The sequence below is a fragment of the Hoplias malabaricus genome, chromosome 2 (genome assembly GCF_029633855.1).
Source record: "Hoplias malabaricus isolate fHopMal1 chromosome 2, fHopMal1.hap1, whole genome shotgun sequence".
NCBI classification, from domain to species: domain Eukaryota; kingdom Metazoa; phylum Chordata; class Actinopteri; order Characiformes; family Erythrinidae; genus Hoplias; species Hoplias malabaricus.
Genome location: NC_089801.1, coordinates 6,653,152 through 6,673,759, shown reverse-complemented (window position 1 = coordinate 6,673,759; position 20,608 = coordinate 6,653,152). Strand labels below are relative to the sequence as shown.

The 20,608-nt window shown below is 44.3% G+C and overlaps 1 protein-coding gene across 1 annotated transcript in view; it reads right to left on the bottom strand.

Moving 5' to 3' along the window:
• slit1a (slit homolog 1a (Drosophila)) overlaps positions 1–20,608 on the bottom strand; it is a 148,405-nt gene that overhangs the window by 3,949 nt on the left and 123,848 nt on the right. Inside the window, 12 exon segments of the mRNA XM_066650016.1 lie at positions 1,841–2,052; positions 2,248–2,536; positions 11,805–11,959; positions 12,869–12,999; positions 13,119–13,347; positions 15,577–15,714; positions 15,928–16,021; positions 17,155–17,294; positions 17,791–17,882; positions 18,015–18,139; positions 19,058–19,221; positions 20,258–20,329. Coding sequence (XP_066506113.1) covers positions 1,841–2,052; positions 2,248–2,536; positions 11,805–11,959; positions 12,869–12,999; positions 13,119–13,347; positions 15,577–15,714; positions 15,928–16,021; positions 17,155–17,294; positions 17,791–17,882; positions 18,015–18,139; positions 19,058–19,221; positions 20,258–20,329 — 1,841 coding nt within the window.

Below are 20,608 nucleotides of genomic sequence, written 5' to 3'. Positions count from 1 at the left end.
ATTTTTTAATAATATTTACTACTACAAACCAGATTCCAAAAAAGTTGGGACACTAAACAAATTGTGAATAAAAACTGAATGCAATGATGTGGAGACGGCAAATGTCAATATTTTATTCGTAATAGAACATAGATGACAGATCAAAAGTTTAATCTGAGTAAATGTAACATTTTAAAGGAAAAATATGTTGATTCAAAATTTCACAGTGTCAACAAATCCCAAAAAAGTTGGGACAAGGCCATTTTTTACCACTGTGTGGCACCCCCCCTTCTTCTTACAACACTCAACAGACGTCTGGGGACAGAGGAGACCGGTTTCTCAAGTTTAGAAATAGGAATGCTCTCCCATTCATGTCTAATACAGGCCTCTAGCTGTTCAATCGTCTTGGGCCTTCTTTGTCGCACCTTCCTCTTTATGATGCTCCAGATGTTCTCTATAGGTGAAAGATCTGGACTGCAGGCTGCCATTTCAGTCCCAGATCCTTCTCCTACGTAGCCATGATGTTGTGATTGCTGCAGAATGTGGTCTGGCATTATCTTGTTGAAAAATGCAGGGTCTTCCCTGAAAGAGATGACGTCTAGATGGGAGCATATGTTGTTCTAGAACCTGAACATAGTTCTCTGCATTAATGGTGTCTTTCCAGACATGCAAGCTGCCCATGCCACAAGCACTCATGCAACGCCATACCATCAGTGATGCAGGCTTCTGAACGGAGCGTTGATAACAACTTGGGTTATCCTTGTCCTCTCTGGTCCGGATGACATGGCGTCCCAGTGTTCCATAAAGAACTTCAAATCGTGACTCATCTGACCACAGAACAGTCTTCCATTTTGCCACACTCCATTTTAAAAGACCCCTGGCCCAGTGCAAACGTCTGAGCTTGTGGAGCTTGCTTAGAAATGGCTTCCTCTTTGCACTGTAGAGTTTCAGCTGGCGACGGTGGATGGCACGGTGGATTGTGTTCACTGACAGTGCTTTCTGGAAGTATTCCTGAGCCCATTCTGTTATTTCCTTGACAGTGGCGTTCCTGTTTGAGGTGCAGTGACGTTTAAGGGCCCGGAGATCACGAGCATCCAGTAGAGTTTTACGGCCTTGACCCTTACGCACAGCAATTGTTCCAGATTCTCTGAATCTTTTGATGATGTTATGCACGGTTGATGATGATAACTTAAAAGTCTTTGCTATTTTACGCTGGGTAACACCATTGTGGAATCGCTGCACTATCTTTCTGCGCAACAATGGTGGAATTGGTGATCCTCTTACCATCTTGGCTTCAGAGAGACACTGACACTCTGAGAAGCTCTTTTTATACACAATCATGTTGTCAATTGACCTAATTAGTGTTACTTGGTCTTCCAGCTGTTCGTTATATGCTCAATTTCCTTTTTCCAGCCACTTATTGCTACTTGTCCCAACTTTTTTGGGATTTGTTGACACTGTGAAATTTTGAATCAACATATTTTTCCTTTAAAATGTTACATTTACTCAGATTAAACTTTTGATCTGTCATCTATGTTCTATTACGAATAAAACATTAACATTTGCCATCTCCACATCATTGCATTCAGTTTTTATTCACAATTTGTTTAGTGTCCCAACTTTTTTGGAATCCGGTTTGTAAATATTTATTTTTTAAAACAAAAAAAATGACCTAAAACTAGACAAAATATATATAACAATCACCATATATAACAATAATTAAGTGACTAAAATGAGGCTGAGACTAAACCTAAATCAAATATTACCCTGTTGGAGCCCACACTCATCCTCACTAAACGGGTTTGGTTTGGTCGGGATTTGAGGAAGTGTATCGGTGCGGATTTCTCGGAAGGACGCTCACCTGCGTCACACAATTCTCCGGTGTAGCCACTCTCGCAGTGGCAGTACGCATCGCCTGTGTCCGAGATCTGGCAGCGGCCATGTTTGCACTGCAGCCGTCTGCATGGGTTGAAGAGCTCCCCCTGCTGGTTGCACAGAGCACCACGATACCCATCTTGGCATTCGCAGCGGTAGGACTGCATGTCCAGGGGAATACATCTGCCATGCACACACCTGCAGGAAAAGAAGGATTTACACTCAAAAGACACAAACTATTTAACGTCACAACAGAGCAAGAGACACAAGGAGCAGATTCTACTCGAGACCAGGCTCTGTTCAGGCTGCAAGCCCATTTCAGCCCCATCGGCCCACATCAGTCCACATCGGCCAGCGCAGCGGACGCTGTTTCTCCCGAGAGGATGTACTCACTTGCTTCCTTGGCAGGGGTTGGCAGCGAGCTGATCGCAATGCGGCCCGCTCCAGCCCGGCTGGCAGTGGCAGATGGGGCCCGCGGCTGCGTCCGGTTGGCAGATACCGTGCAGGCAGTAGATCTTTCGGCAGGGCTCGCAGCCCGGAACAACCCCAGGTTTCATCTGCGTCTTGGTGAAGTCCTGCAGCTCGTTGTTGATGTACAGGTTCTGGATGCAGCCATGGAAGCTGGAACCATTCTGGATCTGCCACATGCGCAGTGTGGAGGAGTGGACGTCCAGAGGCATGCCTGAGGTTCAGGGAACAGCGAGAGCAGAGAGACAGAGAAGAGATTAAAGCCAGGTGAAGAGGGATTCGAGGACACACTGACACAGTAAACACAGGGCTGGCGTGGGAGTGATGGGGCGTGGCGAAGGGGGTAGGAATATTTCAAAGAGCCATGTTCCACACCTGAACTCGCACCGCTAACGGAACTGGTGAGAAGATCTTCAACTGACAGAGCACCGAGGCTACTGCCATCTGCCAGAGTCGATAACCACTCTCGCAAAATGTTCACACTCTACTTCTTCCATAATTCCAAGAAGAACTAATTCTGTATCTTGTTTCCTGCTTGTTGAAGTGGGTTGAAACCAGCTTTTCACAGTCCAGCCTCAGACGAGCCATCCACCCTCCGTTACTGGCTTTAGACTCATTTTATTCACCTTATAATCATCATCACTGCACTCTCAATTACTTCCTTTACACTCACTGTATTTACCTCCTAATCATCATCACTACACCCTCCATTACTGACTTTACACTCACTGTATTCACCTCCTAATCATCATCACTACACCCTTCATTACTGACTTTACATTCACTGTATTCACCTCCTAATCATCACTACACCCTCCATTACTGACTTTACACTCACTGTATTCACCTCCTAATCATCATCCCTACACCCTCCATTACTGACTTTACACTCACTGTATTCACCTCCTAATCATCATCACTACACCCTCCATTACTGACTTTACACTCACTCTATTCACCTCCTAATCATCATCACTACACCCTCCATTACTGACTTTACACTCACTGTATTCACCTCCTAATCATCATCACTACACCCTCCATTACTGACTTTACACTCACTGTATTCACCTCCTAATCATCATCACTACACCCTCCATTACTGACTTTACATTCACTATATTCACCTCCTAAACATCACTACACCCTCCATTACTGACTTTACATTCACTGTATTCACCTCCTAATCATCATCACTACACCCTCCATTACTGACTTTACATTCACTGTATTCACTTCCTAATCATCATCACTACACCCTCCATTACTGACTTTACACTCACTGTATTCACCTCCTAATCTTCATCACTACACCCTCCATTACTGACTTTACATTCACTGTATTCACCTCCTAATCATCACTACACCCTCCATTACTGACTTTACACTCACTGTATTCACCTCCTAATCATCATCACTACACCCTCCTTTACTGACTTTACACTCACTGTATTCACCTCCTAATCATCATCACTACACCCTCCTTTACTGACTTTACACTCACTGTATTTACCTCCTAATCATCATCACTACACCCTCCATTACTGACTTTACACTCACTGTATTCACCTCCTAATCATCATCACTACACCCTTCATTACTGACTTTACATTCACTGTATTCAACTCCTAATCATCACTACACCCTCCATTACTGACTTTACACTCACTGTATTCACCTCCTAATCATCATCACTACACCCTCCATTACTGACTTTACACTCACTGTATTCACCTCCTAATCATCATCACTACACCCTCCATTACTGACTTTACACTCACTCTATTCACCTCCTAATCATCATCACTACACCCTTCATTACTGACTTTACATTCACTGTATTCACCTCCTAATCATCACTACACCCTCCATTACTGACTTTACATTCACTGTATTCACCTCCTAATCATCATCCCTACACCCTCCATTACTGACTTTACACTCACTGTATTCACCTCCTAATCATCATCACTACACCCTCCATTACTGACTTTACACTCACTCTATTCACCTCCTAATCATCATCACTACACCCTCCATTACTGACTTTACACTCACTGTATTCACCTCCTAATCATCATCACTACACCCTCCATTACTGACTTTACACTCACTGTATTCACCTCCTAATCTTCATCACTACACCCTCCATTACTGACTTTACATTCACTGTATTCACCTCCTAATCATCATCACTACACCCTCCATTACTGACTTTACATTCACTGTATTCACCTCCTAATCATCATCACTACACCCTCCATTACTGACTTTACACTCACTGTATTCACCTCCTAATCTTCATCACTACACCCTCCTTTACTGACTTTACACTCACTGTATTCACCTCGTAATCATCATCACTACACCCTCCATTACTGACTTTACACTCACTGTATTCACCTCCTAATCATCATCACTACACCCTCCATTACTGACTTTACACTCACTGTATTCACCTCCTAATCATCATCACTACACCCTCCATTACTGACTTTACACTCACTGTATTCACCTCCTAATCTTCATCACTACACCCTCCATTACTGACTTTACACTCACTCTATTCACCTCCTAATCATCATCACTACACCCTCCATTACTGACTTTACACTCACTGTATTCACCTCCTAATCATCATCACTACACCCTCCATTACTGACTTTACACTCACTGTATTCACCTCCTAATCATCATCACTACACCCTCCATTACTGACTTTACATTCACTATATTCACCTCCTAAACATCACTACACCCTCCATTACTGACTTTACATTCACTGTATTCACCTCCTAATCATCATCACTACACCCTCCATTACTGACTTTACATTCACTGTATTCACTTCCTAATCATCATCACTACACCCTCCATTACTGACTTTACACTCACTGTATTCACCTCCTAATCTTCATCACTACACCCTCCATTACTGACTTTACATTCACTGTATTCACCTCCTAATCATCACTACACCCTCCATTACTGACTTTACACTCACTGTATTCACCTCCTAATCATCATCACTACACCCTCCTTTACTGACTTTACACTCACTGTATTCACCTCCTAATCATCATCACTACACCCTCCTTTACTGACTTTACACTCACTGTATTTACCTCCTAATCATCATCACTACACCCTCCATTACTGACTTTACACTCACTGTATTCACCTCCTAATCATCATCACTACACCCTTCATTACTGACTTTACATTCACTGTATTCACCTCCTAATCATCACTACACCCTCCATTACTGACTTTACACTCACTGTATTCACCTCCTAATCATCATCACTACACCCTCCATTACTGACTTTACACTCACTGTATTCACCTCCTAATCATCATCACTACACCCTCCATTACTGACTTTACACTCACTCTATTCACCTCCTAATCATCATCACTACACCCTTCATTACTGACTTTACATTCACTGTATTCACCTCCTAATCATCACTACACCCTCCATTACTGACTTTACATTCACTGTATTCACCTCCTAATCATCATCCCTACACCCTCCATTACTGACTTTACACTCACTGTATTCACCTCCTAATCATCATCACTACACCCTCCATTACTGACTTTACACTCACTCTATTCACCTCCTAATCATCATCACTACACCCTCCATTACTGACTTTACACTCACTGTATTCACCTCCTAATCATCATCACTACACCCTCCATTACTGACTTTACACTCACTGTATTCACCTCCTAATCTTCATCACTACACCCTCCATTACTGACTTTACATTCACTGTATTCACCTCCTAATCATCATCACTACACCCTCCATTACTGACTTTACATTCACTGTATTCACCTCCTAATCATCATCACTACACCCTCCATTACTGACTTTACACTCACTGTATTCACCTCCTAATCTTCATCACTACACCCTCCATTACTGACTTTACATTCACTGTATTCACCTCCTAATCATCACTACACCCTCCTTTACTGACTTTACACTCACTGTATTCACCTCCTAATCATCATCACTACACCCTCCTTTACTGACTTTACACTCACTGTATTCACCTCGTAATCATCATCACTACACCCTCCATTACTGACTTTACACTCACTGTATTCACCTCCTAATCATCATCACTACACCCTCCATTACTGACTTTACATTCACTGTATTCACCTCCTAATCATCATCACTACACCCTCCATTACTGACTTTACATTCACTGTATTCACCTCCTAATCATCACTACACCCTCCATTACTGACTTTACACTCACTGTATTCACCTCCTAATCATCACTACACCCTCCATTACTGACTTTACACTCACTGTATTCACCTCCTAATCATCATCACTACACCCTCCTTTACTGACTTTACACTCACTGTATTCACCTCCTAATCATCATCACTACACCCTCCTTTACTGACTTTACACTCACTGTATTCACCTCGTAATCATCATCACTACACCCTCCATTACTGACTTTACACTCACTGTATTCACCTCCTAATCATCATCACTACACCCTCCATTACTGACTTTACACTCACTGTATTCACCTCCTAATCATCATCACTACACCCTCCATTACTGACTTTACACTCACTGTATTCACCTCGTAATCATCATCACTACACCCTCCATTACTGACTTTACACTCACTGTATTCACCTCGTAATCATCATCACTACACCCTCCATTACTGACTTTACACTCACTGTATTCACCTCCTAATCATCATCACTACACCCTCCATTACTGACTTTACACTCACTGTATTCACCTCCTAATCATCATCACTACACCCTCCATTACTGACTTTACACTCACTGTATTTACCTCCTAATCATCATCACTACACCCTCCTTTACTGACTTTACACTCACTGTATTCACCTCCTAATCATCATCACTACACCCTCCTTTACTGACTTTACACTCACTGTATTCACCTCCTAATCATCACTACACCCTCCATTACTGACTTTACACTCACTGTATTTACCTCCTAATCATCATCACTACACCCTCCATTACTGACTTTACACTCACTGTATTCACCTCCTAATCATCATCACTACACCCTCCATTACTGACTTTACACTCACTGTATTCACCTCCTAATCTTCATCACTACACCCTCCATTACTGACTTTACATTCACTGTATTCACCTCCTAATCATCACTACACCCTCCATTACTGACTTTACACTCACTGTATTCACCTCCTAATCATCATCACTACACCCTCCATTACTGACTTTACACTCACTGTATTCACCTCGTAATCATCATCACTACACCCTCCATTACTGACTTTACACTCACTGTATTCACCTCGTAATCATCATCACTACACCCTCCATTACTGACTTTACACTCACTGTATTCACCTCCTAATCATCATCACTACACCCTCCATTACTGACTTTACACTCACTGTATTCACCTCCTAATCATCATCACTACACCCTCCATTACTGACTTTACACTCACTGTATTTACCTCCTAATCATCATCACTACACCCTCCTTTACTGACTTTACACTCACTGTATTCACCTCCTAATCATCATCACTACACCCTCCTTTACTGACTTTACACTCACTGTATTCACCTCGTAATCATCATCACTACACCCTCCATTACTGACTTTACACTCACTGTATTCACCTCCTAATCATCATCACTACACCCTCCATTACTGACTTTACATTCACTGTATTCACCTCCTAATCATCATCACTACACCCTCCATTACTGACTTTACACTCACTGTATTCACCTCGTAATCATCATCACTACACCCTCCATTACTGACTTTACACTCACTGTATTCACCTCCTAATCATCATGGCTATGTTGTTTCCTACCATCGTCCAGTAAAATTCACCTGAGTGTAACAGTGTTCTAACCTGGGGGTATACACTGACTCTGAATCAATTATCTGTCAGTAGTATGACATCCCCGGTGAGTTCCTCTGAAGGTCTTTTAACCTCCAGCTTCAAGAGATTTCCTCCTGCCTCTGTGTCCTTTGGCTGGTGTTTTTTCATGTTTTATGTCTGTTTTCTCATCACTGGATTTATGTGAAGCTGATATGTGGGAACGCCTCCTGTAAAAGTTGCTATATAAAGACCTCTGATTTCATTTGAGTTATCTGCACTCTCAGAATTTAAGGTACAGTACAGGTACATTACTGTCTCTAAAGGTACAGCAGTGGTGTTAGAGTCCAGTTGTGTTCCCTAAAGGTTCATTACATTCTCTTCTCCAGAAGGAGAGGGGGATCTCTGTAATCTTTCATTATACAACTGTGGAGAATAAAAGAACACAATAAAAGTCCTGGAGATGAAACGGGGCGAATTAAATCAACACAACCTTAAAATAAATTTTCCAATTAAAATAGAAAATGGTACAATAGTGGTCCCTAAGTAAAGGTAGTGGATACGTTCAAATTCAAATGTATTTGTACAGCGCATTTTTACAACGAATGATGTCACAAAGCAGCTTCACAAAGTTCCAGTAAAGACAAAGTTTAACATAAAACGTAACACTCCCAGGTGAGCGAGGCCAGGTATGTTCCACTGAGGGAGTCACTTTGTGGCAACAACATGCTTGGAAGAGAACACTATCAGACACTAACTGTTACATACTGGGTTGAGCGAGAGACTATACTACACAGCTAGAGAGAGAGACCAAGCACGGCCTCTTGGTTCTGTTTTTAAAAACTTTTACAACACTCTCCATAATCTTTCTAAACAGTGACAGAGTCTCTGACAAACATCCAGCAGCTCCCACACACCACTTGGGGGAGTGAAATTCCTAGGTAGAATCTGATCACGGTTTTTCAGTCATGGATTCCAATCATCAGAAAGACAAACCCAGCTGGTACCTGACTGAACCTCAACTCTGAAATAAAGTCTGTTTTTGATCACAATGGAGTGTATTGCTCTGAGGTTGATTTACTGGAGATTTCTCCTGTTTCTCCTCAGTCTGTGTTTCTGAGACACAGATGGAGCTTTACTCTGCGCTGACTTCACAGTGATGCCACTGCTGGGTTTGATGGCGATAGTGGTGTAGTGCTTACAAACCATAACTTTTTCCACACGCTGCAGTCCCGGGACACAGCTGCCCTTTGTGTTTTTATTTTATTATTACTGGGATAGTGATAGCAGCAGGGAAACTGTAGTCCACTGTTATGGTCAAATTCAGCCGATTAATCTGTGGTTCACCTGCATCCCAATTTTAGACGGGGAGCCGTACAGTTCTGTGATCCCTAACAGCAGCAGGACCTGAGTCTGACTTCACTGATGTGGCACTCAGCATCTTTAAAATAACTTGGGGGTTGAGGTGAGGGGGGAGGGGGGAGGAGTTGTGCTGAAGCTTCCTGGAGTGTGGCACAAACAACAATGGCTTCAAAACAAAACACATCACAATACTGAAGTCTCACAGAAGAACAAGTAGCTGCTCCTGAGATCATCACTGTTTCTGAAACAAGTTTTGGAATGATTTTCTTTTAGAAGCACATGGAAAAAGCAAAAGCACAGCATCATCAGGAGCTGTACACTGTGCGTAACACATGGTGGCGCTGTGCGGAGGGCATCTTCCAGCTCACTAGAAATTTCATAAATCTAATGACGGTCAAATCTGTCTCTTAATGACTGCTCATCACCAGAGTGGTGAGAGGATTGTCTCCGTCTCAAAAAGTTCACCCAGGAGCAGTGTGTGTGAGTAAGAAGCGACTGTATCTTTTAAGGTGGAGCGGTGTGTGTGAGTAAGAAGCGACTATCTTTTAAGATGGAGTGGTGTGTGTGAGTAAGAAGCGACTATCTTTTAAGATGGAGCAGTGTGTGTGAGTAAGAAGCGACTGTATATTATAAGGTGGAGCGGTGTGTGTGAGTAAGAAGCGACTGTATCTTTTAAGGTGGAGCGGTGTGTGTGAGTAAGAAGCGACTATCTTTTAAGGTGGAGCGGTGTGTGTGAGTAAGAAGTGACTGTATCTTTTAAGGTGGAGCGGCGTGTGTGAGTAAGAAGCGACTATCTTTTAAGGTGGAGCGGTGTGTGTGAGTAAGAAGCGACTATCTTTTAAGGTGGAGCGGTGTGTGTGAGTAAGAAGTGACTGTATATTTTAAGGTGGAGCGGTGTGTGTGAGTAAGAAGCGACTGTATATTATAAGGTGGAGCGGTGTGTGTGAGTAAGAAGCGACTGTATCTTTTAAGGTGGAGCGGTGTGTGTGAGTAAGAAGCGACTATCTTTTAAGGTGGAGCGGTGTGTGTGAGTAAGAAGTGACTGTATCTTTTAAGGTGGAGCGGTGTGTGTGAGTAAGAAGCGACTATCTTTTAAGGTGGAGCGGTGTGTGTGAGTAAGAAGCGACTATCTTTTAATGTGGAGCAGTGTGTGTGAGTAAGAAGTGACTGTATATTTTAAGGTGGAGCGGTGTGTGTGAGTAAGAAGCGACTATCTTTTAAGGTGGAGCGGTGTGTGTGAGTAAGAAGCGACTATCTTTTAAGGTGGAGCGGTGTGTGTGAGTAAGAAGCGACTGTATCTTTTAAGGTGGAGCGGTGTGTGTGAGTAAGAAGCGACTGTATCTTTTAAGGTGGAGCGGTGTGTGTGAGTAAGAAGCGACTAACTTTGAAGGTGGAGCGGTGTGTGTGAGTAAGAAGTGACTGTATCTTTTAAGGTGGAGCGGTGTGTGAGTAAGAATTGACTGTATCTTTTAAGGTGGAGCGGTGTGTGTGAGTAAGAAGCGACTATCTTTTAATGTGGAGCGGTGTGTCTGAGTAAGGAGCAACTGTATCTATTAAGGTGGAGCGCAAACCGACAGCAGAGCAGCACATGGAGAGGACACACACTCAGAGATTTATAAAGAATGTATATTGATTAAAATCTTGAATGCTGCCTTTAAGGGAATATTTAATATTTATCATGATTTCCCTAAGAAAACCCTGAGGTATAACTTAAGACATTTTCCTGCAACACCCTGAGCTTTGTGGGAGGTTTAAGGACAATCTTAAGGGAACATTTTCATTAAGAAGTTTTCTGAAGCTGGACACAGGTTCAGATCTCGAGAGCAGCCACTGTAAGAAATGGTTCCACACACTGACGAACAAAAAGACCACCACCATGCAGAGACACGTCACTCTTCCCTCGGGTTTGTGGGACGTGTAGACTGTATCTGATAGGGACAGAGGGGACAATGCTTGTCTGGGGATAGTTAAAAAGCCAAATCAATATAAACGTGAGTTTCACAGAGGGGAGTTGGGCCTTAGCAAACACAGTCTAGGAGAGTGGTCTGAGGGGGTTTAGTGGGTGGGGGAGGTTGGTAGGGTGTTGGGAGGGTTGGGGGGGTGCAGGAGTGCAGGGTTTGGGGTTGGTGTGAGCAGGTAACGGGGTGTTGGGGAGGGTGGGAGGGGGTGATTGACAGTAGTGTAATTTAGAGTGCCTGCAGTGGAGGTAGGTATCTGCGGTGGGCCCCTACCCCCCACGTATAGCGGAGCCTCTCCGTTCAGGGGCCGCAGTTTGCCGAAGCTGTCCATGGTGGTGGGCAGCCCACCGTCGATGGAGAGGTTCACCATCTGGTCAAACGTCACCAGCTCCACGGTGTGAAACTGACCATCGTTGATGGTCTCTGTGCTGGAAACGGAGACAGAGAGAGATACATCAGTCTCCCTGATATCTTTCATTCACTCAAGTGTAGTACTTTTCCCTTAAAATCCCAGCTTCAAAATCATTGTGACACTCCACCAAACTGTAACAGGGAGAACAGAGCCTCTGCCGCTGCTACTCTGGGCTCAGCACGGCAGAAACTGCACTATGTAACTTTTGGAGGAGGGCAGGACACTACCCCCTCTCCTCACTGCATTCAGTAAAATGCAGTAAACATGAATTACACCAGGGGGAGCTCCAGGAGTAAAAAAAAAAACAACCTAAATCTTACCTAGTGTTTCTTTAAAGTAAGTCAGATGTGTAACGAAGTTAGATTCATTCCTTTAGTTCAATCTAAGTGTTTAAATCTAATTAAAACAAACCATGCAAATTATTAAAAGTGATAAAAAGTCAAAGTGCAAAATGTAGATGGTGAATAAATAAAGTAGATAAAATAGTATAAACATAAAACAAACAAATTACAATAAGTAAGTATTAGCTAAAATTATGAAAAATAAAAAACAAATAACACAGATCAGAAACATATAAAGTGTTAAAAAGAATCAAATAAAACTGTAGAGTCCAGAGTCTGAGCCTCGAGGGAGAGTCTGGGGCCTTTCGTCATTAAACGTGGCCAAGAACCGCCCGCTGCAGCAGGAAGGGGAATCTGACCGACATGCAAACAGACCAATCACAGTCTGCTGTTTTGGCCTGACGTGTAGAGGGCCAATTGGAGAGCCAATCAGAATGCAGCTGGCAGAATCCTGAGTGTGAGGCCAAGTTAACGCACTGAAAGTATCAGACTCTCCATCCGTGGCTGAGGCTAGGTGTCTCCAGGCGTTTACTGATGTAGCGTAGTGTACGTTTAAGCTCGGCAGGTGTGTCACCCTGATTTACCTGTAGATGGCGTGGCCTGGCTGACTGCCAGGGTCGTAGCTGACCTTAACGTGACCTTGATAGAGCTCCACAGCAATGTGGTCATTGTCCCCGTTGTAGAGAAGGATGCCGTTGTCTTCTGCAGTGGACACCTTAAGGACACAAAGCGGACGAGGAGACACATGAGGACAGTCAGCATTGAGGGACTGGAGCGGTAATGGTAATCACCCGAGGGAAGACGTGAGCGGCGGGCTGCATGTGCGTGTCCCACCTGTAGGGTGATATTCGCCTGTGGCCAGTTCTTCAGGTCACTCAGCAGCAGGTAGGAGTCTCTGTCCACGAAGTTAACGCTCACCAGCTTCTCACAGCGTGGACCACCAAATCCAGGGAGACACTGACAGATGGCCCGCCCTGACCTCTCCACACAAGGGGCTTCGTTCTGACAGTCAGCTAGGTCACAGAGGGAGCGGGGGGCGGGGGACACCTCACACAACTGACCACTGGACACAGAAGACAACAAATGGGTCAACCGCCCAATGTTTACACACAGTGTTTTTCACCCAGTCTTTCACCAAGCATTTACCCACAGTTTTTACAGCCAGTGTTTTTCACCCAGTGTTTACGCCCAGTGCTTCATCCCAGTATTTATGTCCAGTGTTTCTCGTCCAGTGTTTACATCCAGTGGTTTCTGCCCAGTATTTTTCACCCAGTGTTTCACCAAGTATTTACGCCCAGTGTTTTAGTCGATTGTTTACGGCAAGTGTTTATGCCTAGTGTCTACGCCCAGTGTTTTTTGCCCAGCGTTTTCCGGCAAGTGTTTACGGCTAGTGTTTTATGCAAAGTATTTACACCTAGTGTTTTTTCCCCAGTGTTTTTCGTCAAGTTTTTACACACACTGTTTTTTGCCAAGTGTTTATGCCTAGTTTTATGCCCAGTGTTTACGTCCAGTGTTTATTGCCCTGTGGTTTTCACTCAATGTCAATCTCCCAGTGTTTTATGCCCAATGATTTTCACCCAGTGTTTAAGCCCAGTGTTTTTCACCCAGTGTTTAAGCCCAGTGTTTTTCACCCAGTGTTCAAGCCCAGTGTTTTTCACCCAATGTTCAAGCCCAGTGTTTTTCACCCAGTGTTTACGCCCAGTGTTTTTCACCCAGTGTTTACGCCCAGTGTTTTTCACCCAGTGTTTATGCCCAGTGTTTTTCACCCAGTGTTTACGCCCAGTGTTTTTCACCCAGTGTTTACGCCCAGTGTTTTTCACCCAGTGTTTACGCCCAGTGTTTTTCACCCAGTGTTTACGCCCAGTGTTTTTCACCCAGTGTTTACGCCCAGTGTTTTTCACCCAGTGTTTACGCCCAGTGTTTTTCACCCAGTGTTTACGCCCAGTGTTTTTCACCCAGTGTTTACGCCCAGTGTTTTTCACCCAGTGTTTACGCCCAGTGTTTTTCACCCAGTGTTTACGCCCAGTGTTTTTCACCCAGTGTTTACGCCCAGTGTTTTTCACCCAGTGTTTACGCCCAGTGTTTTTCACCCAGTGTTTACGCCCAGTGTTTTTCACCCAGTGTTTACGCCCAGTGTTTTTCACCCAGTGTTTACGCCCAGTGTTTTTCACCCAGTGTTTACGCCCAGTGTTTTTCACCCAGTGTTTACGCCCAGTGTTTTTCACCCAGTGTTTACGCCCAGTGTTTTTCACCCAGTGTTTACGCCCAGTGTTTTTCACCCAGTGTTTATGCCCAGTGTTTTTCACCCAGTGTTTACGCCCAGTGTTTTTCACCCAGTGTTTACGCCCAGTGTTTTTCACCCAGTGTTTACGCCCAGTGTTTTTCACCCAGTGTTTACGCCCAGTGTTTTTCACCCAGTGTTTACGCCCAGTGTTTTTCACCCAGTGTTTACGCCCAGTGTTTTTCACCCAGTGTTTACGCCCAGTGTTTTTCACCCAGTGTTTACGCCCAGTGTTTTTCACCCAGTGTTTACGCCCAGTGTTTTTCACCCAGTGTTTACGCCGTGTTTTTCACCCAGTGTTCAAGCCCAGTGTTTTTCACCCAGTGTTTACGCCCAGTGTTTTTCACCCAGTGTTTATGCCCAGTGTTTTTCACCCAGTGTTTATGCCCAGTGTTTTTCACCCAGTGTTTACGCCCAGTGTTTTTCACCCAGTGTTTACGCCCAGTGTGTTTCACCCAGTGTTTATGCCCAGTGTGTTTCACCCAGTGTTTAAGCCCAGTGTTTTTCACCCAGTGTTTACGCCCAGTGTTTTTCACCCAGTGTTTACGCCCAGTGTTTTTCACCCAGTGTTTACGCCCAGTGTTTTTCACCCAGTGTTTTTACACCCAGTGTTTTTCACCCAGTGTGTTGTGAAATGTGTTTATGCCCAGTGGATAGATGGATGGATGGATGGATGGATAGATAGATAGATACTATATTTATCCCAGAAGAAAATTCAAGATGCTGTGTTCACATCGAGGGTTCTTGCCAAAGTACACTCTGAAAGGAAAGGAACTACAGAGGAGTCTCTGAGTGATGCCACAGAAGAGCCACTGTTGGTTCCATAAAGTACCGCGGTTGTTTAAGAGATGTGTGTGTAACAGGAAAAACAGTTCTTTAAGGAACCAAAGGTGGTTCTTCAATGGCATTGCTCAGAGAACCTTTTGTAGCACCTTTAACACTTTTATTTAGTTTACACCTAATAAATGTCTCCAACTAGTGTCTGAGAGGTGCTAGTGGTCTGGAACTGACCTGTAACCCCGGAGGCAGGAGCAGGAGTAGCCGTTGATCTCGTCCACACACAGTGCGCTGTTCTGGCACTTGTGTTCCTGACAGTCGTCATAATCGACACCACAGTCATCACCTACATATCCAGGAGCACACACACACCTAACACACACACACAGGGATATAAATTAAATATCTGAAAAATCTCACTGTCTGAGGCTGCTGGAGTGTGGGCTGTTGGGTAAATTTACAGAGGGGTAAGTTTAGTCCTGGGCTTAAGTCTCCACCAAATGTATTCAGCTCATTCAGACATTTTAAGGTCCACACACTGTGAGTGAATGAATGAATGAATGAATTAATAAAACGTGTGGTTACTTGGGGCCTGTTGAAGTGATGAGGCAGGTCGCCTGGTGTTTGCAGGGGCTGCGTCCAGGAGCGCACATGTCCTCCATCTCTTCACACATCTCTCCTACAGACACACACAGACACACACACACACACACACACAATGATTCTGAGACCACAGTAAAACTTTTCTGGATTTAAATCTGTCATGCATTCGTCTCCATCTTAACGTGGTGTTCACAGGTTCACATTTTCTCACGGAGCTTCAGGAGCCACTGGGGCTGACTTCATTGGCTAAGTTTGTAAACAAACACCAAGCACTTAAAATGAACGTTAATGCTGTATTATGCTGTAAACACGGTAAAATGGAAAATATGCAAGGAACATTTAAAACAAAACAGAGAAACACATCTGATTCCAGTTAAGTGTCCAGTGGAGGACGAGGAAAGTCATGAGGAGAACTCGGTGGTCAGCGTTAGCTCTAACTCAAGCAGATAATCCACACCGACTCTACATTAGCATCTGTTTTGTTTTTGTTTATTTACAGTGAGTCTTCTGTTTAAATGCACGCACTACATTTTCTACACTTTAGGGGTTAATTTGTTTGTTACGATATTTTACACTCTTTAAAATCTGAATCTTAACTCACTGTCGTTTACAAAAAACAAAGCAAAACAACTATGTTGAGGTGTTTATTGGACGTCTGAAATCATTACATTTCTACAATTATTCAATATTTTGTAGCATTTATTTGGTTGCAATATTACGTTCTTGTAATAAGTTTTTATTCTTCATCAAAGACAAGGATATAGTTGTAATATATCGCCCTCCTCTAATCCCCAGAAAGCTCAGTATCATCTCTGGTAGATCCGCTTACAGAGAGAGTGAAAGCCTACACCTGTCACTAGGGGGCGTTCTTTTACTGAATAAATCTGGGCAAAACTACAGCACATATTGAAGTGAATGGAGAGCATTATAAACCCCATAAAACAGGGGTTACTCTAAAACCAACTTCAGAAAAAGCTCACTGTCTGCTAAAGGGCTTTGGGAAAACATACTTTTTTCAGACACAATGTTTTTGAAATTTTATTTTAAAAAGACTTTGTTAAATGGTAAATGTTATTTGTTGAGGTCAATAAAATTAGTGTAAAATATTAAAGCATGACACTGCAGAACTATTAATGTAGGTGTAAGGGTTTAAACCTTCAAAGAAAAAGGTTAATCTCTTGGAGAGCAGGCGGTGGGTGGGGTGTTCACCTGTGTAGTACGGTGCACACAGGCAGGTGTAGTTGTTGACTCCGTCTACGCAGGTGGCTCCGTTCTCGCAGTCATTGTCCTCACAGTCGTCGACGTTGATCTCACAGCCTGGGCCTTCGAATCCCATGGGACACGAGCAGCTACAGAAAAAGGAGAGACACAGTGAGGGTTCAATGACAGTTCTGTTTCTTAATGAAACGTCTGTGACCTGCTTTGGTCCAAACCCCACGAGCCCCACAGCAGTGTTCTCCCCCTGTGTAAACAGCCCTGTTCAGAAAGCCCGCTTTCAGCACCTGTTCCTTTAAATGATAATGAGCCGCTCGCTGTTCACACCGACCCCGAGCGCACAGCAGTGAGGAGCGAGGAGCTCAGTTCTCTTTCTTCTCCGTTTTTACTCAGTGCTCTTATTTCTCCGCGCTCGTTGTGTCTGTTTTGCTGAGTTTAACCTCGTCTTTGCGCTCTCACATAAACACGGGTCCAGCGCTGTGATTGGACAGACTCAGGCGAGGAGGCGGGGCCGTTCTAAAGTCTCTGGCCCAGTGTCTCAGACCGCACAGACTGTTATTATCTATTTATTTCTTGCAGCTGCTAACACTACACAGCGGGCAGTTCGGGACAGTGTCGGAGTACACGTACGTGAAGGCGTCTCCTCCTGTGACTTGGCACGTCCCACCGTTCGCACATGGGTTACTGACGCAGGCATTGAGGGCCATCTCACAGTTCCTCCCCTGTGGAACAGACAGATCGACAGGTAAAGGACAATCCCTCAAACAGAACAACACCAAATCCAAGCCCTGCAGCTGGCCCCCAACCGGACCGGACCACAGAATCGGTCAGTTCCCTCCCAGTCACAGCCTCACCTTGAATCCGTCTGTGCAGGTGCAGGTGTACAGCTCTGTTACGTCTGTCTGACACACGCCGTGGTTCAGACACGGACCCGACAGGCACGGGTTACACTTTGCCAGAACAGCAGGGTCTACATCAGCTTCAAAACACACACACACACACAAACACACACATCATATGTCAAAACATTGTCTTTAGTGGGATTCTGTGAATTCACAGAGTGTGTGGATGGGGGGGCTGTACATATTGAAGGAAGAAGGAGCTGTGACTGTGCCGCCCCCATCACAGGGTCTCTGACCTTTAACCTTCAGCTGCCCTTTAAAACTAAATTCATTACTCATAACTAATAACTTACAACTAATAACTCATAACTATTAACTCATAAATAACTCATAACTAATAAACAACGCATAAATCATAACAAATAACTAATAATAACTCATAGCTAATAACTAATAACTAATTGTTAAAACATTAAATGTGGTCAGTGCTAAATTTCGGACTAATTTTCCAGGTGATTATTTCTTTCTGAGCAGAGGAACACTATACACTTTTAAGATAAAGGTTCTACAAAAGATTCTTGGAGAGATTCACTTTTGGTTCCTTAAAGAATGATTTTTGCTGAAAATGTTTAATGATGGTTCTATAGAAGCTTTTAGAGAAGGGTTCTGTACGGCACCAAACGGTTCCTCTGTTGTTACGATGTTCACTTGCTACAGCAGAGGAACCCTGTTCTAAAAGGTGCTGTATAGAACCATCTACAGCACACTCTCCATCAGTCGGAAGTGCCATCTTCACGATGGTACTTTAATCATGCCAAAGGTTCTTCTGGTGTTCAGGGTTCTTTACAGAACCCTTTCCTCTACTAAAGAACCCTTGGTGAACCATCATTAAGCGTGTACCCTGGCATTGCTCGAAGAACCCGTTTGTAGCAGCTCGTTTGCTCTAAAAGTGTAAATACTGTGTGTGAACTTGCTGCTGCAGGGGAAACGGTGCCTAAAAGGCTTAAGGTGCTGATTGGTGCCCCAGGCGCCATGGAGCGGTCGGGGGGTTGTACCTTGGCATTCAAACTTCTTGGCAGGGGTGGTCAGGAGCAGCTTGCCCTCCATGCCATGGGGTCCGGCGCAGCGGGCGATGCCCGGCTCCTTGTAGCCCGTCTTCACCCAGTCGCTCAGCCATCGCAGCCGACAGTCGCAGTACAGAGGGTTCGCCCCGATCGCCCTGCGACACACACAGCACCGTCAGAACAGGGACGGGGCGGAGGCACTACAGAGAAACACCACCACCTTCCACACTGGGGTTCCAGTCCCAGCTCAGGGATGGACACCATGCTACACCCACAAGAGACCTCAGGCAGAACTGACAATACCCCCTCAGGATACGAGCCCTGCCCTAAAGGCAGTGAAAGGAGAAACTAATCCTCACTACACCTCCCCCCCTCTGCTCTTCTGGAAAAGACTGGGAACGTTGTTGTGGGGATTTGATGAGAACATCATTGAGGTCAGGGGCTGGAGAACCTCTCAAGCTAAAGTTACCCGACCGTTCCCCCGCTCTCACTCCTTTTCTGACGTTCTCCGTTCTGATTTTATTTCCATTGAAAAACGACTGGAAAAAGGGCACCCAAACTTTTGGATCTCTGTCCTTGTAACACTGAACTGTTGCCACTAGGTGGCTCTCCAGGACATTTCCTGATTTCAGCTGTGACTCTGTGGACATCTGAAGTCTCCCGTGAAACTAAAGCCGAATCTCAGACCCCTGAGAAAATGAGATTTAAAAGATTTTACACAAGATTTTAGAGCAGTGAGAGTTTATTTACTCCAAACACCCCCCAAAAAAACAACAGCCCCCTGCCCCCCACATTTAGAATAAACCCAGCCCCATTCCACACAAAACAAAACACTTACAGGCCCTTTAATACACACACTCTCTCACTCTCTCTCTCATCCTCTCACTCTCTCACTCTCACTCTCACTCTCACTGTCTCTCACTCTCTCTCTCATCCTCTCTCTCTCTCATCCTCTCACTCTCTCTCTCTCACTCTCTCTCTCATCCTCTCACTCTCTCTCTCTCACTCTCTCTCTCACTCTCTCTCTCACTCTCTCACTTTCACTCACTCACTCACTCACTCACACTCTCTCTCACACTCTCTCTCACACTCTCTCTCTCACACACACACACACACACGAGATGGCTCTGACGGTTAAAGCTCTCGGAGTTAACTGCGTGTGAATAAACGTTTGGGTGTAAATGCACTCACAGGTGCGAGAGGGACACCACGTCACTGAAGATCCCATCAGGAAGCTCCGAGACGTCGTTACCATGAAGAGACCTGGGGAGAGACAGGGAACATGTGCTGAATAAAACGAGAATGTGCTTTTAATACGACACAAGAGCGGAGAATGTGTGAAATCTGAATTACAGTTAAACACTACACACACTCTACGACTCTTCTGTGCATCCACAGACACTCAGCCTCATCCTCCAGAGACACACGGACAATTAAACAGAGACACACTGATCTAATGTTGAAAATAAAAACAAAACTTTATGCATCATTCACAAATAAATGTGTAAAAAGTAGATCATGTTACTTCACCTCATCCCTGCC